This window comes from Stigmatopora nigra, chromosome 23 (genome assembly GCF_051989575.1).
Source record: "Stigmatopora nigra isolate UIUO_SnigA chromosome 23, RoL_Snig_1.1, whole genome shotgun sequence".
NCBI lineage: Eukaryota > Metazoa > Chordata > Actinopteri > Syngnathiformes > Syngnathidae > Stigmatopora > Stigmatopora nigra.
The window spans coordinates 3,998,579-4,026,089 of NC_135530.1; the positions used below are offsets into that span (position 1 = coordinate 3,998,579).

Here is a 27,511-nt window from a genome sequence, read left to right on the forward strand (position 1 = left end):
ACATAGTAACCTATGTCGAAAAAAACGACACACTATAACCTATGTCGTTTTTTTCGAAAAAAACGACATAGGTTAGTATGTCGTTTTTTTGAAGAAAACGACATAGGTTAGTATGTCGTTTTTTTGAAGAAAACGACATAGGTTAGTATGTCGTTTTTTTCGAAAAAAACGACATACTAACCTATGTCGTTTTGTACGAAAAAAAACGACATAGGTTACTATGTCTAATGCTACTAATGGTATAGGTTAGTATGTCGTTTTTTTCGAAGAAAACGACATAGGTTAGTATGTCGTTTTTTTCGAAGAAAACGACATAGGTTAGTATGTCGTTTTTTTCGAAAAAAACGACATAGGTTAGTATGTCGTTTTTTTCGAAAAAAACGACAGGTTAGTATGTCGTTTTTTTGAAGAAAACGACATAGGTTAGTATGTCGTTTTTTTCGACATAGGTTAGTATGTCGTTTTTTTCGACATAGGTTACTATGTCGTTTTTTTCGAAAAAAACGACATAGGTTAGTATGTCGTTTTTTTCGACATAGGTTAGTATGTCGTTTTTTTCGACATAGGTTAGTATGTCGTTTTTTTCGAAAAAAAACGACATAGGTTAGTATGTCGTTTTTTTCGACATAGGTTAGTATGTCGTTTTTTTCGAAAAAAACGACATAGGTTAGTATGTCGTTTTTTCGAAGAAAACGACATAGGTTAGTATGTCGTTTTTTTCGACATAGGTTAGTACGTCGTTTTTTTCAAAAAAAACGACATACTAACCTATGTCGAAAAAAACGACATAGGTTAGTATGTCGTTTTTTTTTCGAAAAAAACGACATAGGTTAGTATGTCGTTTTTTTCGAAAAAAACGACATAGGTTAGTATGTCGTTTTTTTCGAAGAAAACGACATAGGTTAGTATGTCGTTTTTTTCGAAGAAAACGACATAGGTTAGTATGTCGTTTTTTTCGAAAAAAACGACATAGGTTAGTATGTCGTTTTTTTCGACATAGGTTAGTATGTCGTTTTTTTCGAAAAAAAACGACATAGGTTAGTATGTCGTTTTTTTCGAAAAAAACGACATACTAACCTATGTGGAAAAAAACGACATACTAACCTATGTCGTTTTCTTCGAAAAAACGACATACTAACCTATGTCGTTTTTTTCGAAAAAAACGACATAGTAACCTATGTCGAAAAAAACGACACACTAACCTATGTCGTTTTTTTCGAAAAAAACGACATAGGTTAGTATGTCGTTTTTTTGAAGAAAACGACATAGGTTAGTATGTCGTTTTTTTGAAGAAAACGACATAGGTTAGTATGTCGTTTTTTTCCACATAGGTTAGTATGTCGTTTTTTTCGAAAAAAACGACATACTAACCTATGTCGTTTTTTTTCGAAAAAAACGACATACTAACCTATGTCGAAAAAAACGACATACTAACCTATGTCGTTTTTTTCGAAAAAAACGACATACTAACCTATGTCGTTTTCTTCGAAAAAAACGACATACTAACCTATGTCGTTTTCTTCGAAAAAAACGACATACTAACCTATGTCGTTTTTTTCGAAAAAAACGACATACTAACCTATGTCGTTTTTTTCGAAAAAAACGACATAGTAACCTATGTCGAAAAAAACGACACACTAACCTATGTCGTTTTTTTCGAAAAAAACGACATACTAACCTATGTCGTTTTTTTTCGAAAAAAACGACATACTAACCTATGTCGAAAAAAACGACATACTAACCTATGTCGTTTTCTTCGAAAAAACGACATACTAACCTATGTCGTTTTTTTCGAAAAAAACGACATAGTAACCTATGTCGAAAAAAACGACACACTAACCTATGTCGTTTTTTTCGAAAAAAACGACATAGGTTAGTATGTCGTTTTTTTGAAGAAAACGACATAGGTTAGTATGTCGTTTTTTTGAAGAAAACGACATAGGTTACTATGTCGTTTTTTTCGAAAAAAACGACATAGGTTAGTGTCGTTTTTTTCGAAAAAAACGACATAGGTTAGTATGTCGTTTTTTTTCGAAGAAAACGACATAGGTTAGTATGTCGTTTTTTTCGAAGAAAACGACATAGGTTAGTATGTCGTTTTTTTCGAAAAAAACGACATAGGTTAGTATGTCGTTTTTTTCGACATAGGTTAGTATGTCGTTTTTTTCGAAAAAAAACGACATAGGTTAGTATGTCGTTTTTTTCGAAAAAAACGACATACTAACCTATGTGGAAAAAAACGACATACTAACCTATGTCGTTTTCTTCGAAAAAACGACATACTAACCTATGTCGTTTTTTTCGAAAAAAACGACATAGTAACCTATGTCGAAAAAAACGACACACTAACCTATGTCGTTTTTTTCGAAAAAAACGACATAGGTTAGTATGTCGTTTTTTTGAAGAAAACGACATAGGTTAGTATGTCGTTTTTTTGAAGAAAACGACATAGGTTAGTATGTCGTTTTTTTCCACATAGGTTAGTATGTCGTTTTTTTCGAAAAAAACGACATACTAACCTATGTCGTTTTTTTTCGAAAAAAACGACATACTAACCTATGTCGAAAAAAACGACATACTAACCTATGTCGTTTTTTTCGAAAAAAACGACATACTAACCTATGTCGTTTTCTTCGAAAAAAACGACATACTAACCTATGTCGTTTTCTTCGAAAAAAACGACATACTAACCTATGTCGTTTTTTTCGAAAAAAACGACATACTAACCTATGTCGTTTTTTTCGAAAAAAACGACATAGTAACCTATGTCGAAAAAAACGACACACTAACCTATGTCGTTTTTTTCGAAAAAAACGACATACTAACCTATGTCGTTTTTTTTCGAAAAAAACGACATACTAACCTATGTCGAAAAAAACGACATACTAACCTATGTCGTTTTCTTCGAAAAAACGACATACTAACCTATGTCGTTTTTTTCGAAAAAAACGACATAGTAACCTATGTCGAAAAAAACGACACACTAACCTATGTCGTTTTTTTCGAAAAAAACGACATAGGTTAGTATGTCGTTTTTTTGAAGAAAACGACATAGGTTAGTATGTCGTTTTTTTGAAGAAAACGACATAGGTTACTATGTCGTTTTTTTCGAAAAAAACGACATAGGTTAGTATGTCGTTTTTTTCGAAAAAAACGACATAGGTTAGTATGTCGTTTTTTTCGAAGAAAACGACATAGGTTAGTATGTCGTTTTTTTCGAAGAAAACGACATAGGTTAGTATGTCGTTTTTTTCGAAAAAAACGACATAGGTTAGTATGTCGTTTTTTTCGACATAGGTTAGTATGTCGTTTTTTTCGAAAAAAAACGACATAGGTTAGTATGTCGTTTTTTTCGAAAAAAACGACATAGGTTAGTGTGTCGTTTTTTTCGACATAGGTTACTATGTCGTTTTTTTCGAAAAAAACGACATAGGTTAGTATGTCGTTTTTTTCGAAAAAAACGACATAGGTTAGTATGTTGTTTTTTTCGAAGAAAACGACATAGGTTAGTATGTCGTTTTTTTCGAAGAAAACGACATAGGTTAGTATGTCGTTTTTTTCGAAGAAAACGACATAGGTTAGTATGTCGTTTTTTTCGAAAAAAACGACATAGGTTAGTATGTCGTTTTTTTCGACATAGGTTAGTGTGTCGTTTTTTTCGACATAGGTTACTATGTCGTTTTTTTCGAAAAAAACGACATAGGTTAGTATGTCGTTTTTTTCGAAAAAAACGACATAGGTTAGTATGTCGTTTTTTTCGAAGAAAACGACATAGGTTAGTATGTCGTTTTTTTCGAAGAAAACGACATAGGTTAGTATGTCGTTTTTTTCGAAAAAAACGACATAGGTTAGTATGTCGTTTTTTTCGACATAGGTTAGTATGTCGTTTTTTTCGAAAAAAAACGACATACTAACCTATGTGGAAAAAAACGACATACTAACCTATGTCGTTTTCTTCGAAAAAACGACATACTAACCTATGTCGTTTTTTTCGAAAAAAACGACATAGTAACCTATGTCGTTTTTTTCGAAAAAAACGACATAGTAACCTATGTCGAAAAAAACGACACACTAACCTATGTCGTTTTTTTCGAAAAAAACGACATAGGTTAGTATGTCGTTTTTTTGAAGAAAACGACATAGGTTAGTATGTCGTTTTTTTGAAGAAAACGACATAGGTTAGTATGTCGTTTTTTTGAAGAAAACGACATAGGTTAGTATGTCGTTTTTTTCGACATAGGTTAGTATGTCGTTTTTTCGAAGAAAACGACATAGGTTAGTATGTCGTTTTTTTCCACATAGGTTAGTATGTCGTTTTTTTCGAAAAAAACGACATACTAACCTATGTCGAAAAAAACGACATACTAACCTACGTCGTTTTCTTCAAAAAAAAACGACATACTAACCTATGTCGTTTTCTTCAAAAAAACGACATACTAACCTATGTCGAAAAAAACGACATACTAACCTATGTCGTTTTCTTCAAAAAAACGACATACTAACCTATGTCGTTTTCTTCAAAAAAACGACATACTAACCTATGTCGAAAAAAACGACATACTAACCTATGTCGTTTTTTTCGAAAAAAACGACATACTAACCTATGTCGTTTTCTTCGAAAAAAACGACATACTAACCCATGTCGTTTTCTTCGAAAAAAACGACATACTAACCTATGTCGTTTTTTTCGAAAAAAAACGACATACTAACCTATGTCGTTTTTTTCGACATAGGTTAGTATGTCGTTTTTTTCGAAAAAAACGACATACTAACCTATGTCGAAAAAAACGACATACTAACCTATGTCGAAAAAAACGACATACTAACCTATGTCGAAAAAAACGACATACTAACCTATGTCGAAAAAAACGACATACTAACCTATGTCGTTTTCTTCGAAAAAACGACATACTAACCTATGTCGTTTTTTTCGAAAAAAACGACATACTAACCTATGTCGAAAAAAACGACATACTAACCTATGTCGTTTTCTTCGAAAAAACGACATACTAACCTATGTCGTTTTTTTCGAAAAAAACGACATACTAACCTATGTCGTTTTTTTCGAAAAAAACGACATACTAACCTATGTCGTTTTCTTCGAAAAAAACGACATACTAACCTATGTCGTTTTCTTCGAAAAAACGACATACTAACCTATGTCGTTTTTTTCGAAAAAAAACGACATACTAACCTATGTCGTTTTCTTCAAAAAAACGACATACTAACCTATGTCGTTTTTTTTCGAAAAAAAACGACATAGGTTAGTATGTCGTTTTTTTGAAGAAAACGACATAGGTTAGTATGTCGTTTTTTTCGAAGAAAACGACATAGGTTAGTATGTCGTTTTTTTCGAAGAAAACGACATAGGTTAGTATGTCGTTTTTTTCGACATAGGTTAGTATGTCGTTTTTTTCGAAAAAAACGACATAGGTTAGTATGTCGTTTTTTTGAAGAAAACGACATAGGTTAGTATGTCGTTTTTTTTGAAGAAAACGACATAGGTTAGTATGTCGTTTTTTTCGACATAGGTTAGTATGTCGTTTTTTTCGAAGAAAACGACATAGGTTAGTATGTCGTTTTTTTCGACATAGGTTAGTATGTCGTTTTTTTCGAAAAAAACGACATAGGTTAGTATGTCGTTTTTTCGAAGAAAACGACATAGGTTAGTATGTCGTTTTTTTCCACATAGGTTAGTATGTCGTTTTTTTCGAAAAAAACGACATACTAACCTATGTCGTTTTTTTTCGAAAAAAACGACATAGTAACCTATGTCGAAAAAAACGACACACTAACCTATGTCGTTTTTTTCGAAAAAAACGACATAGGTTAGTATGTCGTTTTTTTGAAGAAAACGACATAGGTTAGTATGTCGTTTTTTTGAAGAAAACGACATAGGTTAGTATGTCGTTTTTTTCGACATAGGTTAGTATGTCGTTTTTTTCGAAAAAACGACATACTAACCTATGTCGAAAAAAACGACATACTAACCTATGTCGTTTTCTTCGAAAAAACGACATACTAACCTATGTCAAAAAAAAAACGACATACTAACCTATGTCGTTTTCTCCGAAAAAAACGACATACTAACCTATGTCGTTTTCTTCGAAAAAAACGACATAGTTTAGTATGTCGTTGTTTTCGGGGGAAAAGACTCACCGTTGCATGCTAACAAATAAACATGTCTCAAGTTTTCATTGAGTTAGGCCCACAGGTAAATGTGTATATATGAAAGATTTATAGTTCAGAAACAATAATACAAACATGAAATTTGGGCAGGGGTCACAAGTGAAGCAAAAATGATAGTTTTGGGACTTGAACAGTACAGAGAAAATCATGAAATAAACAGCTTAAAAACACTTGTCCCTACATTGTGGCATGTCTTGGAACATATCTATGGTGATAAAATGAGGTATAACTGTCATGTCAAAAGCAAGTTAACTGGTTTCCCTTTAAAATGTGCCACCATGTTTGCACTTTTATTTAATTGTGCAAGGCACCCATCTAATCGACATGGATTTGTCCATTGAAATATGTAACATTTTGACGTGAACAATGTTCCCTCTAAGCTTCTCTGTGCAGCAACAATCATATAGCGTGCAGTATATCAAATCGCATGACGCTTTTTACGTGGGAGCCAATGGTAGTAGCTATGTGTACTATGTTATTCATATTTTACAGCAAGTTTTACATGAAAAATTAGAGGGAACATTAACACGTACCTGCTTATGGCAGGTGTGCCCATAGCGAGCAATGATGATGTCCTTCAGTGCGCTCAGGGAGGTTGTCTTTCTGCACAGACCAACAAAAAATTAGAGGGAACATTGGACGTGAGTAACTTTGGACACAAAATCAAAAACTAAAAAAAAAAAAAAGAATAGACCTCTCCTTCACGTGAAAACGGCCTTCCAAAAAAGGCTGAGGTGAGAAACGAATAATAATTTAAGCCCGAGTGGACGTCATAAATAAAAAAAGGTGAGAACACTGAACGGCTTAAGTCGCTCGCTGAAGGTCAAAGCAACGAAGATCTTGCGTCTTCAGGTCACGACTTGATTTTCCACAACTGTGCATACAGTGAGTTGCACATGTTAGACATCGGGTACACCAAAACAAAACAAAAAACAACATAAAAAATAAAAGCTTACCTTCAAGTTAAATCCCAACAGGTCGGAAATGACGCCAGAAACGGCAGACAAGATGACCACCTGGGTGATGTTGTACAGCAGCGGGTTCATGGTCAACCCGTACAGCCGGAACGGACTGTCCAGCTCCTAGTGGATGAATGTGATATCATTAAGTCGCTTACAATTCCATAATTCCAATAGTTATCAACTTTAACAATAAAGACACCTACCTTAAGAAGTTTGGTTGCCAGCTTTAAGACGTTGTTGACCAGCGTCAGCTCTTCTTTCTTGTTGGGTTTCTTCTCCATCTTAAGGTACAAGTTGATCTAATAACACACACACACACACACACACACACAATGAATGCCCATCGTCGTCCTGACCTTGTTATGGAAATCTGAGCATACCTGTTCGGTGAGCAAAATGGAAGTATTGCTGTACTTCTTGCTGGTCTCCGAGCCCAGCGTGACAAAGCGTAGCAGGAAGAGCGAGAGGCTGGAGCACCAGACTACCAACTCCCAGTTGTAATGACACTCCAGGAAGCTCTTGTGCACGTGCAGCAACTTGACAAAACATATTTCAAAAATCAATGAAAAAGTCAAATCACGCCATAGTTTTCACCTTACCTGCGCACAGCAGATGAAGATCACAGAAAGCATCAGCAAGAAGGCAGAAGACACGATGACATCCACCGAGCGTTGAGGCCCACGACGCTGGAACGCAAAGACAGACCATGGTAAAGAAGGCGGCGTGCCGACGCGGTAAAAAGACGTGCCGTTACCTTGAGGTACGAGCGCAGCGACAGCCACATTTTGATGTTCTGGACTTTCTTCAGTCGGAAATGAGGGACTTCTGACTTTCTGGCTCTCCGGGCAGACGTCAGGTGACCAAACAGTTTGGCGAACAGCAGCCTCTGTAAAGTCTTTTGGTCAGAATATGGCGCCGAGGGGGGGAAAGGGGGACCCTCCCTTTTGGCTCTGGCGCTCACCTGCTTGTAAGTTCTCTCAGCCACGCTCAGCAAGAAGAAGAAGAGTAAGATGAGGCACACCCGCACCATGAAGCTCAGCGTAACCATGGTGAGCACCAGGCCGTCCCAAGCGGTCCCGCCCCCCAGCGCCACCGAGAGGAGCTCGTGGGCCGAGAGCGTGGTCAGCTGCTCCAAGTCGCGGTGCTGAACCAATCTGAGGACACGTGCATTCAACTTAAGCACACACAAAAGCACTTTAGACGAGAGAGCGCCTGGCGCCTTACCTGTACGCAAAGGGCGTCAATCCCAATGTGACCGACACCAGGTTACCAAACACCTGGTAACCGATTCCCGGAGTGTAAAGATTCACCTGTAAGTAAAATCCAGAAAAGATGGCGTTAGGCGAACGTTATTGCGGCGGGCTGGGGCGGGGGGATGGTGCACTCACTCTGTTCATGATCATGCCACTGATCTCCAAGACGGACATGTCGGCTTTCTTGCACTCATTTCCTTCCCACACGATGGCGCTTACCCTCTCCAAGCCCTGGTTGGAGCTGTGCAGCCAGGGGGCGTGGCCCTAGGACGCAGAAATGAAGGAATATTAACGTGGGCGCCGCTTCCGTGGTACGGAGCGCATCGACTCACCTGATGGAAAGGGTCGTCTCTGTACTCCCTCTTGGTGGGGGTGCACGCCGGCACGCCTTCTCCATCTGCAAATGCAAAAAAAAGGGAAGACCGCATTGGCATCAGGTGCTTGGGGATTCAATCAAATCAATCAAAAACATTTAACTCACATCAAAAGTATTTAACTCACCCGTCTCCGAGGTACACGACGACCTGCACTCGGCGCAGTGCAAGAAATCCTCCCACAGCAGGTCTTCCGTCTCCGACTCGTGTCGAGTGCTCTCGGAGTCCTGTGTCCTCAGGCTGGAGCACCTGGAGCTGCAGCTGGTGCCGGACTTTGCAACGTCCTGGAACCGACAAAAAAAAGATTGGCATTTCTATACTATAACAATAACCCAAAAGAACGGGGGTGGACCAAGTGTATTGGTCCTCCCACGCATATACATATAGGCAGATAGATAGATGTATATATATAAAGATAAATAGATGTATAGATATAGAGATAGATAGATGTATAGATATAGAGATAGATAGATGTATAGATATAGAGATAGATAGATGTATAGATATACAGATAGATAGATGTATAGATAGAGATAGATAGATGTATATATAGAGATAGATAGATGTATATATAGAGATAGATAGATGTATAGATAGAGATAGACAGATGTATAGATAGAGATAGACAGATGTATAGATAGAGATAGACAGATGTATAGATAGAGATAGATGTATAGATATAGATAGATGTATAGATATAGATAGATGTATAGATATAGATAGATGTATAGATATAGATAGATACATAAAAAGTTGCTCAAATAATTCAGCGACAAAATGTCTGTCTATGTCTCAAAATCACATTGCTGTCCCCAAAAAAGAGCTAGGGCTGGTGCTAACATAAGTTCCATACTAAGAGCATGCAACTTCTTACATGGTTCTGCCCAATACTCAAACCACGCACAGTGTCATTAGCTTAACTTTAAAATGTAAGATTTGTATTCCAGACTATACTACTCAACGGAAAAGCTACATTTTTAAGAATTTCTGTCCTGTAAGAGCTCACCTCTACAATGTAGTGTTTCTTGTAGTTGGTGTTCTTGCGATTTCGCAGTGTACAGTTTGCGGCAAGTCTTTCCAACCCCCTACTGAGGGCGCTGTAGGACGCTTCTTGTTCTTCCTCACTGGACGCCTCGTCTGACGCGGGACCCTTTTGGGATGAAAAAGTCAGTCAGTCAGTTAGTCGACTGCGATCGGTAAGGCACCGCGCCAATTTCACAAACCTTGCCCGCAATGTGCACGGCGGGCACGTTGGGCCGCGGAGGCGGGGCCGGCGTCATCCAGCACGCCTCGTCTAACCGGTTAATAAGTTCGCAGCGGCGTTCGTGGTGCCTCTGCAGGCCCTCCTCGCTACTGCGGTTGGTCACACGGCCGTCCAGCGACACGTAGCCGTTATCCGTTTCCGTGGATTTGTCGATGGACAGCTTGGCCTTCTTGGACCTGCCACAATGGACAACAACAATCAACCCAACCTTGGTTTATCATGACATTTTTTTTTTTAGATGGATGCCAGAGTGCACTCGGAGAAGCTGAAAAAAATGCCCGACTTGGGCCACTTCAAAAAAAGAAGAGAAAATACACACCCAGTTTTACACAGATCATGCCAGAAATCTTGGAAGAGAGTGCCCAGGCTGTTTGTGGCACAGGTCGAGTGGGAGTACTGCGACCCCTCCTGCGTGTTATCGGAAGTACTAGAGCCGTCCCCTTCCCTATGCACCTCCATCTGAGAGGCCTTTCTCAACTTCCTTCAGTCGGGGAAGAAGAAGAAGAATAGAGTATAGGCACACTTGGAAGAATCTCCCGCAAATAGCCAAATGTCTCTTCGATGATACTTTTTGTTGTTGTTTTTTTTTGGTGGGACTGAAACAACTAGTTGTGTAAACTAATGTCAGTGGAGAAGGATAGCTGTCGGTAATAATGTTAAGAGTAGCTTCTTTCGAATTAAAAAGGACCGTTTCAAGTGAGAGTGGAAAGAGTTCAAAATGCAAACACTCCAAAAAACACACCAAGCAGCATCATACGACAAGACTTTTCTATTTACAGTGGTAGGCTAACTATGCAGATGCTAAAGAGAGAAAAATCAGGCTACTTTCTTTCTCTGTGTTCCTTACCTGCGGCGCTTTCCACCCATGCCCGAGACCTGCTTGGGCGTCCTGGTGGAGACGATCTGACAGTGCACGGTGCCCAGCAGCAACATGAGCCAAATGGCGCCAAATACCTCAGTGGCGGGGATGCCGTGAGGCTGCGGGATGGCGGCATAGAGGAGGGCCGCCGCCACTGCAAAAGAGGCACACAAACACGTTCATGTCAAAATGACAATCTTTAACTTGTAACTTTCAACGTGCCTCATACCTTGTAGCATATATAGTGCCAGCAACAAGAGGAAGATAGCCCTGGAGGTCACCTGGATCCACCATCGGTAGAAGAACGGGAAGAAGACCACACGTACGATACCCTTCCGAGTCAGCGAAGTCCAGGGACTGTCCGGTTTGGCTTTTGCAAATGCCGAGCCTAAAGATTAAAAAAAAAAAACCAGACGTGTGAGCAACGCCACTGTTGCCATGACATCACAAATTCAGCATCTTCTTACCTCTGACCAGATCCACGTCAATAAGGTCTGGCTTGACATGACCTGTCTTTTTGGGCTTGTTCCTCAGGCCCTGAAATAAGAAAAAAAGGGTTAACTGAGACAGTGTGATTTCCCCAAAAAAAACTAGTTGTACTCCTGAGCTATCAGTGATATACTGAACCTACACCAGCAAAAATGTGGTCCTATTTTACAGAAGGGAAAATAGCAGACCAATGTTAAGTGACGGGCATCTAGAAAGCCACACCAAGCTCACGGTGGGAAATGTGATTTAATGCACGTCCAACACACTCTAACCCCGTCACATGCACACTTGAGTCTTTAACATGGACTGTGTTTATTTACCAAAAGAGGGAATACAGTGTTCCCTCGCTACTTCGCGGTTCAGCTATCGCGGACTCAGAGCTTCGCGGATTTTTTTTGGAGAAAAAAAATACAAATATTACACTGAAACAACATATTTTAGTTTTTTTTGTTATAACATAAATTTCACTCTCTCTACACGTATTCTATATGGTGTACTGTATACAGGGGGTAAAAAATATAAAAAAATAAAATAAAACAAAAAAAAAATATATATTTTTTTTTAATTAAATTCAAATTAAGCATTTTTGAAGGGGAATCCCTACTTTGCGGAAATTCACTTATCGCGGGTGGTCCCGGTCCCCATTAACCGCGATAACCGAGGGAACACTGTATATCATCACAGACAACTTTATTGTACTCAATTCTAAACGCCTTTCCTGGTAAGCTAGACAAACATGAATATCAGCAGCGCCAAGAGATTTATCTTGGCACGACGGTTCAATACTAACAGCCCGCCTGTGCTCTTATCTGTGGGCTATTCATGGCCTCTTATCTTTATAATGGCCACTCACTCATCTATTCTCAGACACAAAGTCAAAAACGGCACTTCTGTAATAAGCTTAGTCATTTTGTTTGGACAATATTGACGCTGAACTTTTTGGCTGTATTTACTAATGAATAAAGGGATCAATGGCTTAAATTGCTTGGCTAACAGAGTCAAGGTTAATGTTTACTACATCATTTATTTGATCATTACAATATAGAGGGGGAGAGTAATAGGGTTGCAAATAATAGCCAAGTAGCTCTTACTGCGGAGAAAATGACTATTTACTCGCATATAAGCCGCCATACCCTGAAAAGAAAAAAACATTGCTATTTTGGAGATACTGTATGAATCAAAAGCACATGATTAGGGTCAATATCAAAAAGAAGTTAATATGCCTGCTTTGGTGAATCCAAAATATCAAATGATTTAACTTTTTAAAAAGAAATAACTATATCTTGATGAGAAGCTGATGCTTTTTAATGACGGAAATTGCCAAATTGCTTCTAATGCCGAAATATCTCGATTTTTTCCCTCTGATGATTCATATTACTGCAATAGATGTCACTTTCAAACAAGAAATAAAAAGAAAAATATCAACGCGGAATTTTCATGTATTTTATCCTCACAAATGTACAATTCGGAACATAAACACAACCAGAAAGTGTATATGGTGTTCCTCAAGTCTCTGAGTGCAACAATCGCATAAGCTACACATTACGCAGGTATCAAGGCTGATATTTTAACAATCAACTACCAGACCTTCGATCAGCTTTAAGAACTAGTGAGATACGCTGAGATGGTAAACGCTTTGTTTTCTCACATTTACGCCTCTGCTTGACCCCAAACCTGATCGCCAGTTGCGTCTACAAGCGTGTGGGGTTAACAGACTACACACACACACACACGAATCTACATCGTGAGCGAGCTGACGTGCACTGCGCTGGCTGCCGCTGAATACTCACCAACGATATAAACTGAAGACGGGGGTATGATTGAGAGGGAGGATGGGTGAAGATGAAGAGGAGGAAGGGCACAAGAGAAATGGTTAAATTAAAAAAGAAATCAAAAAAGAAAGAAAAAACCGGAAGAGTGTGGAGATGGGAAGGGAGCAGAAATCTTGACAGAACTTGATAGAAGTTAAGAAGACATTTTTTTTTTAATCAAGGGTGGCAAACTGAGGGGGGAATGGTACCTTTATTTCCCGTTGCTCCACAGACTTCTCCCATATCTGCTGGTCATAAGCGCCAATCTGGAAAACACCAATGATATTTGTGTATTTGAAGACAGTCAATGTTACTATACAGTATGTTGCCACAGTATTAAAGTAAAAGGAAACTATTTTTATGTCCATAAGTTTGAATGCATTAGCACATTTTGTGCTTTTACATAATAGGTTTCTTGTAATAAGTGTTCATATAAAAAAAAAAAAAATAGATGTATATATACAGTGTTCCCCCGCTACTTCGCGGTTCAGCTATCGCAGACTCAGAGCTTCGCGGATTTTTTGGGGAAAAAATAAATAAAAATACAAATATTACATTGAAAAAACATATTATACAGTTTTTTTGTTATAACATGAATTTCACTCCCTGTACCCGTATTCTATATGGTGTACTGTATACAGGGGTAAAAAAAAAAACTAAAAAAAATAATTAAAAAAAATTTTTTTTGGTATTAAATTCAAATTAAGCATTTTTGAAGGAGATCCCTACTTCGCGGAAATGCACTTATCGCACGTGGTCCCGATCCCCATTAACCGCAATAAGCGAGGGAACACTGTATATATTTGGACAAAGCTAATTTTGACTTCGAGGAAAGATATCACCACAAAGTTTTGTTGTCTTAAAAACTTGTGGTAATTTTGCCCAAAGCCTGGAAAGTAAATAAACTTGAAAGAATTTTAATTGTGGTCCATCCGATAATAGGGAAAACTTATGTTTGCATGGATGAAAACTATTTTAAAAGAAGAAGACCTCAGATCACATAGCATCTGTCACTCATGATTTAGCAGCTCTACTCGCAAACAATTTGATTCGTGCCGACAATCCGATCGTAAAATGAACTTAGCTTTACTAAAATGTCTGTCAGAGGACACCGTTTTATTTCTTCTAAGCGCGCGAGTCCTTTTGACTCATGTTGCCAAGCAGAGAGGAGGGTCATAAATAGGATGCGGTGCGAGGCTGTGTCGCCAAAAAGATGCGGGAGGCAATGGCTTGAGTGATTGGGCGACTCAAGTCAGGCAGAGGATCCGATATCAGAAACCACGGAATAACAAGACGACATTTAATACCGGCTAGCTTGCACATTTTGTATTCGTAATACGTTGCCGCGAAGTAGCGAGGGAACACTGTACATAAATAAAACCTAGCCATAATCGGTTCCATCCATAAATGTCTTTAGACAATAGAAAAATATTGATGAGGGCAGCCATTTTTGCAATGTGACTTATTTAGGGGGTAAATTTCCACTAATATCCTATATTAAAACTTGAATCACATCGTTTTCAACAGTTACCACAGGCGGAAAATGTTCCCTTAAAAAAAGGAGCGACTTACCTTTTTCTGGTACCACACCACTGCATCTTTCACTTTGGAAGCCATTTACATGTCACCGCTCAGCGTTTAGGGCATCTTAAAACTGGTCAATACAAAACAAAACAAAAATGGCATGAGTGACAGACTGAGATTACAAAGGTGTGTCCCCCACTTGTAATGAAAGGGTGGAGAACAGGGCAGGCGTACACACGTGTTTGCATTGTTGCTCAAATACTGCAATACTTGTGGTTGTAAGGATAGTTAATGACACACGGCGAGGCAAGAATGTCACTATGACACGTTAATGCCGACTCCACCCATTGACAAATGAGCGTTCACACTCATTTGGATTTGACAGGTACATTTTTTTTTACACTTCCTGGTTTTACTTTACTTAACGCACATATAAAATGGGGATTGGAGGTTTTAGTGAGTGCTTGTCTGGTGATGTCACAGTTTTAAAGGCTGTGTGAGAAGATGTGGTTTAAAAAGAGTCAAGTGTGTGTTGTTCCTTCCTTCTTTCACACTCAGTGTGCAACAAAGTGGTTGGGTATGTGATAAGATGACAAGGTCAATTCGAAGCGTGGGTGTCTGCATGTTTTTCAAGGTCGCTTTGCCCAGGAGAGTGCAGAAAAATGCTAAATATAGATAAGAAACAAAAACTGAGCTTTTTTTATATTGACTACCAATTTTGATCATTTTTGCACACAAAAATTTACAGGTCAATATTACTATTTTTTTAAAGCAGCCCCAAACTGCAGTTGATTGGAAAAATACCTTAAAAATAACAACAACAAAAAAGGCTGACACCCTTCGCAGAAAATAAAAAAAAAAATACCTTAAAAATAACAAAAAAAGGGCCGACACCATTCGCAGAAAAAAAAAAATACCTTAAAAATAACAAAAAAAGGGCCGACACCATTCGCAGAAAAATAAAAATAACTTCAAAATAACAAAAAAAGGGCCGACACCATTCGCAGAAAAATAAAAATAACTTCAAAATAACAAAAAAAGGGCCGACACCCATCGCAGAAAAAGAACACAAAAATAATAACAAAAAAGGGCTGACATCCATCGCGGAAAAAGAAAAAAATAACAAAAAAGGGCTGACATTCCTCTCAGAAAAGAAAAAAATACTTTAAAAAAACAACAACATAAAAATGGCTGACACCCTTCGCAATAAATAAAATTGCTCCCAAAATACACTGTAGTTTATTTAGCGTGTGTATTTAGGGAGTGACAAGAACACAAGTGTACTTCTTAATACGCTTAAGTCACTGGAATAATGACGTAATAGACTCAAGATAAGTTAATGATGCAAAATCTAGCTAAAAATAATAAAAGTGGAAAAATTCCAGATGGAAAACTATGAACAAAAATAGTGCCCTTTGTTTTGGTCCCTACATTTCAACACACTTTAATCCAGGATAAAAACACGAAGCCGAGACCTCCACGGTGCCTCTGCTAACCCGTGACGTGCAACCCGAGATGCCCTCTGTGTGGGTGCTCTATATTTCATGACGAGCACGGGTATCATCTCCATTCCGCATCGGAAAAAGCGGGCGCCTGCCAAATTTGGTCTGAACGCAAACACGCTGCAGCTCGAGAATTTCTGGAAAAATCACAGACTAGAACTGTGCAAAAAAAAAACTAATGGAATGAGTGCTTACCTGAGGGAAGGAGCTGGAATTGTTGACGACTGCCGAAATGTTGGCCCACTCTTGCCCAAATTCTTGAGTCTCAGCAGGTATTCTTTTCCTGGGTGGAGAAAAATAATGCAATTTGAGTCAGTTCACAGTCCAATAGTTATGAATAACATAAATGGCAGTGGTAGAGAACATCTTGACATGGATCACCTAAACTCTATGGCATTGTGGCAGATGCATTTGTAGCTAAAGTGAGGGTATGTTTTTAGCTGGGATTTGCGACTGTGTCACACAAGCAGCGGGTGATGCAACTGTAATGCAGCAAATGATGTAACCAGCTCTGCGGGGTAAAAAATCGAGCATCCGAGGTGACCAACTGTGATACTTTCTGCAACCATGGCGACCGACATGCGGCCCGCAGCACCGCAGCATCACAATAAAAACAGGCAAGATACTTGCAAGACAAGATTTTTTCATGGTATCAGCTGCAATTTTTTTCACCTTGCAATTTTTTTCGGCTGCAATTTTTTCACCTTGCAATATTTTCAGCTGCATTTTTTCACCTTTTGAGCTCAATAAAATATACAATGTCCGTCAATATAAAATTCGATGGGGGAGGGGGGGGGGTAAAAAAGTGTCGCAAACTACAATCATGCTCCACACAAACCTGAAGGGTCATCTAAAAGTAGTAAAACATGCATTCTTTGATCAAAAAGCCCATCCTTCATCATTAGCATCGCGTTAACCATTTAAAGGCGATTGAAGTTTAGATGACAATAATAAAAGGTAAGATGCAGAGGAAATACGCGATTAGCATGGTTGCTAACTAGCTAGCTAAGCTACCGGTGGTCACAAAGAACCTTCCCAGACGCACAGTTGTCGGGATCGGCGGCGTCTTACCCATCGGACGGCTGTAGTCGATCACACGGTTTATAAACAAAATAACCAAATAAAAGCTTGATAAAGATCGTGGGAAAGAGAGGTAGACTGCCTCCTCCGCGTGAGTAAACGTGCGGCGTCTGATTACTAGTTGGAGCTTCCAAGCGTTGAGCTCCTCAGCAGCTGAGGCTGAGAAACAACCAATCACAAATAAAAAAAAATAAACGGGTTACTCTCACTCGCCTAAGACCGTAAAGCCCCACTCAAACGCGAAGTTATATTCCGAGCACATCTTTTATGAATTGGGAATGAAGAAAATACGAAAGTATTACGTAACAACTATTTTCCCCCCTCTGTATTTCTTTTATTAAACACATTTATAAAGCATAAAAGCGATCAGAGGATTGAATGGAATATATCGATAGTGAACCTGAACTGCAGCAAACTACATTGCGTCATGATTACAGAGATTACGACTAAATGGCTGTGTGATCGGAGAAGGCACGACCAATTGGAATGGAGAGTGGGCGTGGCAAGCGCGGATAACGGATCCACTCGTCTATTTTCCAACGGTCTTTTATATTAAAAGGAAAAATCTTGAATTTGATTAAAAATATTCCAACAGTAATAATGTAGGCTGCACAGCAATATACGAGCCTGGACACGGATGTAAGTATGCGATCGAGGTCGTAGTTAGCCATTAAATCTAGGAATGCTAACTGATGTGCTAGCAATGGCAAGTGATTTTAAAACGGCTAAAATGGGTAGCTAGCTATGTACGTATTATTACAAGGAATTGCAGCCCTAAAAGGGACTGACAACATCATTTGCACCCCATCGGAGAATTTCGCTTAATGCATTAAAAAAACAATTACAATTTTCTGATATGTAAGTGTAAAACTGCTTGGAACTCTCAAATTGGCAAATGTGTGTGTGTGTGTGGGGGGGGGGGGGCATTGTGTAATAAATTGTGCCTAAAATAAAAGCAATATTTCTATACATATAAGATACTTGTTTTTTTCAGCACTTTTTGGTCAACATGTCTCTGGCTCAAAGGGTTTTGTTAACCTGGATCTTTACCCTGGTTTTCCTTACCTTGCTAGTACTCAAACTGGATGGAAAGGTAGGTCACAACCTATTTATTACACATTTTCCAATGATAAAATGATGTGTTGTGATTTTAGGTGCAGTGGAACTGGTTCCTCATCTTCCTACCTGTGTGGGTCTTTGACGGCATCCTCCTCCTGATGCTCACCATCAAGATGGCGGGTCGCTGCAAGCCCGGATTCGACCCACGGAACGGCTCCCCGGATCTGCGGCTTCGCGCCTGGTACTTGGCGGCCATGCTGCTCAAACTAGCCTTCTGCTTGACGCTGTGCGCCAAACTGGAGAAGCTAGCGGAGGTGAAGCTTACGTTGGTCTGCATCCCGTTGTGGACCATGTTGTTGGGGGCGCTGGTGGAACTGGGCCTCAACATCTTCCCTGAGAGGAGAGAAGGTTGACATGGATGATAATTCAGACTACTGTGAAGCATACACTGGATGAGATAAAGTTCCATAATGTGTTTTTGTTGCCAATATGATCATATTGCTCATTTGTGATCCGTTGCACATTTCCAAAGCTGCTTTTGTTTTGTCGGAAGGCAAGTATTGACTGTATTTTGTAGGTAAATGTTATACGTGCAGATTAGAAATGAACAAACTACACTTACATAACTTATTTGCAATTTGTTGCACTTTGCTGATGTTGGAAATAAATGATCACGGTACAAATTCTGTGCATTAGTATCATTTAAATGTCTAGAAGTAAAAAATAAACACCAAAGTGCATGTCATCACAATGTTCAGAATGTGCAATACTACTGTATTTTAAAGGATTAAAGCCCAACCAAAAAGTATTTACAGCTTCCCCCAGACGTTAGGATGAATACATTGTATTTTTTAAAATATGAAAGCCCTATCCACACGTCTTTACAGCCCCGCCCTCGCCCCACCCATTGACTAATGCATATTAATTATGAAAACAATGTATTTTTCTTTTAAGTATTGAAGTCCAACCAAAAAGCATTTACAGCCCCTCCACACAAAAATATACTGACTGATGCACGTTTTTATGAAAAATATAAATATTTTTATGTGTCCTTTTTTAATAGGCGTGGCCGAGGCCAGAGTTCTTTTTCCCGCACATTGAAATTGGAAAAGATGGTGAGTTGCTTACCGCGCTCCTAAGAGGTTGGTCTTGATGCTATAAAACAGTGACCATATTTGAGATGTGCTCATAAATTAGATCATAGATCCCTACTTCTCGCAGTTAATATTCGTGGAACATGCCACATATGAAAAAGGTGTGAATAAAATTCAACTTTACATCATGTAATAAGAGGTTGTACATAATTTTATCATGCATTCCCATCGTCCATTTCCAACGCCTTAAAACGAAACCAGAAATGCGCGAAGTGAATGCTCTTGATTAAATGTGTACGTAAAGCTACGTGGACTATTTGAGCCAATCACAGGGCTCTAAGTCACTTTTGACAGACCAATAGGGTTTCGAGTCGTGGTGTTCAGCCTCAGGAATGCGTTTAGTCAACAAACGTTAGCTTGCGGTTTCGTATCAGCTGGAACTGTCAGCTCAGTCGCCGGCTTCTTTGTTGACCCAGGTAAGCTTCACTTTACTTTATAGATATCTGATTTTCTCAATAATGTTAGATTTAAAAGAGAAAGAGAGAAAAAAAAGCAGATACACGTCCTAAAATTTCTAAAATTGATATTTTCTATACCTTGTAAGTGGTACTCTATGTCCAAGTACTGTGTCCACTAGTTTAGGCCTTTTAGTTCTTTAAACTATATCGTGATTTTTAAAATACATATCTAATAACATTTTTTTTTAAATCTAAAGGAGCCTGACGAAGGAAGCCCCAGGAGTCATGGCAACGGTACAGAGCATGTTGCTACTCGCCCTTCATATTTTGCTGATTTCCGAGTTCATACTAGCCAAGAGGGACTACTATGACATCCTCGGGGTCCCTAAAGTCGCCTCGGAGCGTCAGATCAAGAAGGCGTTCCACAAGCTGGCACTAAAGTACCACCCGGACCGGAATAGGGGCCCAGACGCCGAGGTCAAGTTCAGAGAAATAGCTGAGGGTAAGACCCTCACCTCACCATAGTAATTTGTCTATTTTCAAACACTCAAATAAGGTACATTTCAGTTTTGTGGAAGGCAATTTGTATACGCTTTGGCCAGTCTACCTGTGTGGCGTTTGCATGTTCTCCCTGGGCCAGTGTGGGTTTTCTCCAGGTATTCCGGCTTCCTCCTACATTCCAAAGACATGCATGGTCAGCTGATTGGACACTGTAAATTGCCCCTAGGTATGAGCCCTGCGATTGGCTGGCCATTGGGTGTCCCCCCCACCTCTGGGCCTAAGTCGGCTGGGATAGGCTCCTGGAAAAGTGTAGATATTTAGATATTAAACTCTCATGAATATAATTTTGAGAGCTGGTTTCAACAGTAAACTCTCTGTCACCATTTGTCCAGTGACCAAACGTCCAGTCACGCCCATGACCCCAGTGAGGATAAAGCGGTTAAGAAAATGAAAGATGAGATGTAATTTGAGTTTTTGTCTTACCTCAGCGTACGAGACGTTATCAGACGACAAGAGACGGAAAGAGTACGACCAGTTCGGCCATGGGCCGTCGTCGTATGGCGGCGGAGGAGGAGCCAACTACAATTTCCGCCGGCACTTCCAGTCATTTAACTTTGACGACATCTTTAAAGACTTTGACCTTTTCGGTCAGCAGCAGCAACACTTTCATAGCCATCATCAGAACCATCAAAAAAGGTTCTTCCGGGAGGCGGGAGCGGCGGCAAACCAACAGAGGCGTCCCTTCGCAGGCGGAGGAGGCGGCGGGATGTTCGATGATGTGTTCGAGGACTTGGAGAAGATGTTCTCTTTTAATGGACACGAATCCAGGAGCGAAAGTAGATTCCAGGGCTCGGCCAAACGTCATTGCAGGACGGTGACGCAGAGGAGGGGCAATATGGTGACCACCTTTACAGACTGCTCCTAAAACTCAATGGACAAAAGCTGGGTTCAGTTTTTTAAAAAAAAGAATGCTAATTTACCGCCAGGCTTTCGGTAATCTAAAAAAAAAAAAGATGACCGAGGAACAAAGTTTTCGGTCGCTTCCGGTTAGGTCAGCTCAGGAATCTGCACAAGGTGGTACGCGTTCTTTGCTCTCAAAAAGCTGCTCTTGTGTGTATTATTTGTGAAAGCAAGTCTCATTTGAATACAAAAAACAAGCACTTAAGTTATAGTTTTCCATGTTAGAAACAAAACCCTCATGATGATCATGTGCAATATTCAACATCTTTTTTTCTTCATGTTGCCTATTTCCTTTATCGACGATGCTGTCAAATAATCATTGTCTACGTGTCTGCACTTTGTTTGAAGAGTGTGTTTGGAGGGTGTTTGAAAAATGAAATAAAAAGGTTGCAATAATGCTGAACTTACTTAAGTTTAAGACCTCCTAGGTTTCCCAATGGTATGTGAACTGGACAGTGAGAATTATATTGCTTTTAACTTTACTTGTTTTTTTTCTAATTTATATACATATATACCTATACACATATACTCATATACATATATATACATATACATACATATACATATATATAGATCTACATATATATAGATCTACATATATATACATATACATATATATATACACATATATATAGATATACATATACATATATATAGATATACACATATATATAGATATACATATATATATAGATATACATATATATACATATATATAGATATACATATATATACATATATATAGATATACATATATATATAGATATATGTATATACATATATATATACATATAGATATACACACATACATATATATACATATATATAGATATACATATACATATATAAAATAATACTTTTCATCCAAATGTTGTAAAAATGGCAAAAATGTTATTCCAAATGGCTATAAAAATAGACTTTAAATGCACATTCTAAGAAATAGTTCTTCTGAGTTCTGCAGGCACATTTTAACTCCATATTTGTACTTTCATGCAATAATTAAGTTATTATTCAACCCAACCTCTAACAAAAATCAAAAAAACTTTTTTTTCATCTCAGCAATTCACCATTTTATTTACTGTTCACTCTAGTTGACTCTTCCTGACCTCTAGTGCCCAGCAAGCATATAAACACCCACTAAATCCAATAATTGTGAAGCTTTTGGGTACAAATGAACACGGGAGAAGTGAAAACAAATAAAAACCGATCCCAAATAACACATGACAAGTCATAAGCGCTGCGTATGACTTGTAAAGAAGAGGAAATGCTATGCTAAATGTTGCGCAAAACAAAAACATCTTCAGCGCCGACGTGAAGCTGCTGCCGAGATTGACATCAATGAAGGACAGAAGATACGATACCAGTGCAGTGCGAAAAAAAAGTCATCCATTCTTCTGTCAACTTGCCACTTTTCCATATTAGAACTCGGCATGAAAAGGATAGTCCTTGTGCTTATCACTCCTAGGGAAAGAAAAATATGCTGTCAAACACAAAAAAAAGCTTTAGATAGCTTTTGTGATGCTCACCATTGCATTGCACACCCTCGCCAATTCCGATTCAATCCTAAAATAGTCTTCATATCCTCCTCGGTAAGTTGGAAGTCAAATACCTGCAAGCATTTTAATAGAGACAACGTCAACAACCCCTGCAAGCGAGAGTTTAATCTAGTTTTCTGCCCGGGGGCCATATTGACTTCGAAAATTTGACAGATGAGCCGGGTCAGCACAAGATACGATACACATAAAAAAGTGCATCCGTTAATTGTACATATGAAAAATAAACAGAAAAAAAGGACTAAAGTATTAACATACTCATCACTCATCATTAAAGTAAAAAGTATAAAGTACAAAGTAAAGTAAAAAGGAATGTTTTAAGAAATATTAAAATGCAATTTAAAAAAAAGATAGAGGGGCTGTAAAACACAAAAAAACAAATAAGAGTGGACAGAGCTACTGCCACTGGCTTACGCGTGACGGCGCCATCTTGGGAAATTAACAAAAAATAAAAATAAAAATAAATTACTTTGACAACGTCGGCGGGCAGGATTAAAAGGCCTGGCGGGCCACATCTGGCCCACGGGCCTTAGTTTGCCCGGTTATATTCAACATTTGATTAAAAACCAAGGTAAATAAAAGTGATTATTTGGTGAATTACCTTAAAATTCTGCTGGATGCGGACTGGTGTGACCGATTTGGGAATGACGATCACATTCCTCTGGATTTGAAAGCGGATCAGGATCTAATGTTACACACACAGTTAATACATAAAAAGGTGAAATAAATTCATCAACATATCCGGCGGCAGCTCAATCCATTTGAATAGAATGTTTATGATTGTAAATGCCAGTTAATGACTTCACTATTACTGTACCTGCGCAGGGGTTTTATCGTATTTCCCAGCTATGGCCTTGATATCCGGATGTTCCAAAAGTGTCGGGTCATCCGGATTTGCCCTGCAATACACAATCATTCCCACATAGTAAAGTCAATAAAATTATAATTAAGTTTAGTGTTAGGTTACACTCAACTTATTTTTTTTTGAGTGTCTGCATCGTAATCCAAGTTCATTTCAATTTGTTTGTTATGTTAGAGCAGCGTTTCAATGCAAAATGTTTTAGTATACTATTGAACCACTAGTAATTTGATACTTTGTTAATAGATGGCAAATTATAACAAATAAATATGTTTTTTTAATCCAACATCCTGTTTTTGGTGTTTTTTCTGAACATTTTCTGATCAAATATCCTGTTTTTGGTGTTTTATTCAGAGGGTTGGAAGGAATTAATTAGTTTTTAGTTCATTTATATGGGAAATGTTCATTTGAGTTACGAGAAAATTGACATACGAGCTCAGTCCCGGAACGAATTAAGCTCACATCTCGAGGTAACACTATATGTCACATATGGTCAACAAACGCAAACTCACCAGGGTCTGTCAGGGGAGCCAAGTGGGCTGTATGCCGTCACAGTGATGCCATTAGTGCGGCAGTAGTCAATCAGCTTCTCCTGGGCCAGGAATGGGTGGCACTCGACCTTCGTGCAGAAATGGACAACTCAGAAAAATATCATAAACATGGCGTGCTTTAATTGCTTGAGTTTACATTGCTAAAGGTTTTCTCAAATGGATGTTTCTCCATCCAAAGCATTTGATATTTGGCATTTACCTAACCATCTTTGCTGGACTAGAGCTGCAGGCCGAAGGGGAAATTGGCAGCTTAATCTAATATTTAAGGTCAAACTGAGTGATGGCAAACAACAGGCTAAACATATTAGCTTGGCCTTTAACTTAATTAAGTTTGTTCGATTGGACTTTACCAAGCTAGTATTTTTCTTTGGGAAATCAACCAAAAATGCCATTCATGGCAGTTTTAGTTTTTTTTTGTACTTGTGGCGTGTTAAAGTGATTCTGAATTTGGATGCTAAAATCTCAGCAGAACTTCTTCAATTGACCCACTTTCAATTTTTTATTCCTAGTCGTTGCACCATAAAGTCAATGAGGTTTGACTGCCATTTTCCATTGATACATCATCGATATCCACTATGCAGAGGCAGGCCGTTACATAAATGGTCTTTAGTGCACAATTTGAATAGTTTTTGACCTGGTTCGTCCTTAATATATGACTTTTCAATACTTTTGACAGTATTCAATCATTTAATGTGTGTAAAAAAAAATAATTTCATTTTCAAAATAGAGTACCTGGTTATTTGCAGGCTTGTATTTGAGGCCCGGCTTGTTTAAGAGAAGCTCAATTTGATCCCGATTGAAATTGGAGATCCCAATGGCTTTAACCAGACCGGCATCTACCAGTTCTTCCATCCCCTGAAATATGATAAAAAAAACAAATCTAGTTTTTTAATTCATCTTTTTGTCAATTGACAACTCTTAACTCACCTCCCACGTCTGCAGGAAATTCGAATCATCAGGAATTATTTGACCATCGCTGTCCAAAGGAAACGCTTCGTCGCCTGCCTACAAAATTCCAAACACGTTTATAAACCTACCAGAACAATATGAAACCAAACGGCAGCTTTTATACCACGAATCCCATAGGCCAGTGCACCAGGTAGAGGTCAAGATAGGCCAGTTTTAGATCACTTAGGGTCTTCTCACAAGCTTGCTTAACCATGGACTTGGCATGAAAGGTGGACCACAGCTAAGGGAGAAGAGATAGTAAACAGCATAGCTTGAATTGCCTTGTAAGACACTACAGTGGTACCTCGACATACATTTTTTACAATCCAATATGCTGTTTTTGGTGTTTTTTCAGAGGGTGGGAACAAATGAATTTGTTTTTAGTTCATTTCAATGGGAAACATTCATTTGAGTTACGAGAAAATCGACATACGAGCTCAGTGCCGGAACGAATTAAGCTCGTATCTCGAGGTACCACTGTACTATGACTCCAGGATTACATCACAACGCCATACCTTACTGACGATAAAGAGGTCCTCTCGCTTGACCACTTCATCGTTGATCATGTCATGGATTCCCTCGCCCACCTCCTCCTCGTTCTTGTAGATGAATGCTCCATCGATGTGCCTGTAGCCTGCCGCGATGGCTGCTTTCACCGCATCTTTCACTTTTCCCTGGGGAGACTATGGAAGAAAGATAAACAACAAATTTGTAATCAGTCCCAGAGTTTCAGTTTTTTTTAGTTTTATAGTAAATACCAACTGGGAATGGCATTAAAACTAAGCTAACTTCCTCAATTGACCCACTTTATAGTATTCCGACTCATTGCACTGCCATTTCCCATTCATACCTCATCAGTATCCACTCCAGAGGCAGGACATTAAATGAATTTTTTTCTATTGCACAATTTGAATAGTTTTTGACCTGGGTGATTCCTAATATTAGACTTTTTATTAATCTTGACAGTATTAAAAAATTTAATTAGTGAGTAAAAATCATTACAGTACACTTACTGTTACGAGATAATCGACATACCTCAGATGTTTTTTTTTTTTAGTCTTATAGTAAACACCAACTAAGAACGGCATTAAAACTAAGCTTCTTAAGACGAAATCAAAAGAACGAAATTGAACTTTTTGTTTCAAGTCATGTGTTTAGAAATCCCACAAAAAAAGAGGATAAGCAGCATGGAAAACAAACTTTGATTTCTACACTACATTGGAAAATGAGCTAAATCCTAAAACCTGAGTTTTAAACCAATGTAAACAGAACAGGTTTATTATAAAGGACTAAATTCCAAAACCATGAAATCACAGTTAATCAAGTTCCAACCTGTTATGCAACAGGGTGGGGTATAAATTTAAGTTCGGTTCCCTTTTCTCCTTCGTAAGCACCAAGAGAAATCAACCGTGATTTTCTAATCGATAGAAAAGAATACAAACAATCGAATACTACTCACTTTCCATGTCCCCAGCCCGACTATGGGCATTTGTGCACCGGTATTAAGCTTCACAAAAGTCGCCATTGTTCGCTAAAGACAAGCAAAACCAAACAATTTGACGGGAGAGAACAAGTGGCTGTACACAGAAGGTTCAGATCTAGTAATCGGCATCGATTAGTCATGCCTATATGTTTCTTTTCCATCTTGAAACCAAACCTAGAGCTTTAATTTCTCTTAAAAATCAAAACATCTCAAATAATAAATCATAAAATAAAATAAAATTATAATACAAATAATAATAAAAATTGTAAAGGACACGGTAATATTAAATGATCAAGTGCGTCAAGGCGATGCTGCGATTTATCATGCCTGAAACACCTGTGCTGGATTTTGCCACAAGAGGGAGACATTACTCTGCCTTTGCTTTTCAATAGTTGATGTCATTGCCAACATAGAACATCAACAATGATATTTTTAGAGTGTAAAATAAAAAATAAAAATTATTAACATGCCAGGGGTTTAGTAAAAATGTTTTAGAAAAATTATATTTGGGTGCATTAGAGTTTAATAAGCTCTGTACATCCCAGTCCTGTTTAGATATTTTGTTTGTTTTGGTACTTGTAATTAAAAAAGTTATAAGCTAAATGACTAATCATGTCTAAATACATGCAATTTTATGACATGAATGAAAAGAAAGAATATATTCTATTATCAAGTCATCACCAAATTACTTTTCTGACCTCTGTGACCTTTTGACCCCAAAATGTCATTCCCTCGTTC

At 38.4% G+C, this 27,511-nt stretch overlaps 4 protein-coding genes across 5 annotated transcripts; 2 read left to right on the forward strand and 2 right to left on the reverse strand.

Annotated features, from left to right (window-relative positions):
* Positions 1–6,215: 6,215 nt before the first annotated feature.
* LOC144181414 (protein PHTF2) lies at positions 6,216–17,496 on the reverse strand. 2 transcript variants are annotated; one of them, XM_077709863.1, is made up of 22 exons: positions 17,299–17,496; positions 16,423–16,510; positions 14,774–14,855; positions 13,411–13,467; positions 13,181–13,192; positions 11,369–11,438; positions 11,131–11,289; positions 10,890–11,055; positions 10,362–10,523; positions 10,002–10,218; positions 9,785–9,928; positions 8,906–9,062; positions 8,737–8,801; positions 8,540–8,668; positions 8,376–8,461; positions 8,113–8,305; positions 7,906–8,037; positions 7,751–7,837; positions 7,532–7,687; positions 7,355–7,450; positions 7,146–7,271; positions 6,216–7,063 (listed from the first exon to the last, which is right to left on the reverse strand). In XM_077709863.1, the coding sequence occupies exons 3-22, from the start codon at positions 14,816–14,818 to the stop codon at positions 7,043–7,045; spliced, it is 2,280 nt and encodes a 759-aa protein (XP_077565989.1). In that variant the 5' UTR covers positions 14,819–14,855; positions 16,423–16,510; positions 17,299–17,496; the 3' UTR covers positions 6,216–7,042. The 2 variants fall into 2 exon arrangements, with proteins under 2 accessions (XP_077565989.1, XP_077565990.1); XM_077709864.1 differs by lacking the exon at positions 13,181–13,192 and having other exon boundaries at positions 17,299–17,495.
* A 309-nt stretch (positions 17,497–17,805) lies between these two features.
* LOC144181354 (transmembrane protein 60-like) lies at positions 17,806–19,049 on the forward strand. The gene is made up of 3 exons (XM_077709760.1): positions 17,806–17,946; positions 18,302–18,400; positions 18,462–19,049. The coding sequence occupies exons 2-3, from the start codon at positions 18,317–18,319 to the stop codon at positions 18,777–18,779; spliced, it is 402 nt and encodes a 133-aa protein (XP_077565886.1). The 5' UTR covers positions 17,806–17,946; positions 18,302–18,316; the 3' UTR covers positions 18,780–19,049.
* A 488-nt stretch (positions 19,050–19,537) lies between these two features.
* LOC144181276 (dnaJ homolog subfamily B member 9-like) lies at positions 19,538–21,791 on the forward strand. Its single transcript, XM_077709663.1, has 3 exons — positions 19,538–19,936; positions 20,176–20,420; positions 20,908–21,791. Exons 2-3 carry the CDS (start codon positions 20,204–20,206, stop codon positions 21,342–21,344), a joined length of 654 nt encoding a protein of 217 aa, XP_077565789.1. The 5' UTR covers positions 19,538–19,936; positions 20,176–20,203; the 3' UTR covers positions 21,345–21,791.
* A 555-nt stretch (positions 21,792–22,346) lies between these two features.
* akr1b1.2 (aldo-keto reductase family 1, member B1 (aldose reductase), tandem duplicate 2) lies at positions 22,347–26,910 on the reverse strand. Its single transcript, XM_077709962.1, has 10 exons — positions 26,750–26,910; positions 25,806–25,973; positions 25,415–25,531; positions 25,270–25,347; positions 25,075–25,197; positions 24,304–24,410; positions 23,750–23,831; positions 23,534–23,617; positions 22,906–22,988; positions 22,347–22,840 (listed from the first exon to the last, which is right to left on the reverse strand). Exons 1-10 carry the CDS (start codon positions 26,813–26,815, stop codon positions 22,798–22,800), a joined length of 951 nt encoding a protein of 316 aa, XP_077566088.1. The 5' UTR covers positions 26,816–26,910; the 3' UTR covers positions 22,347–22,797.
* Between the last annotated feature and the right edge of the window lie 601 nt (positions 26,911–27,511).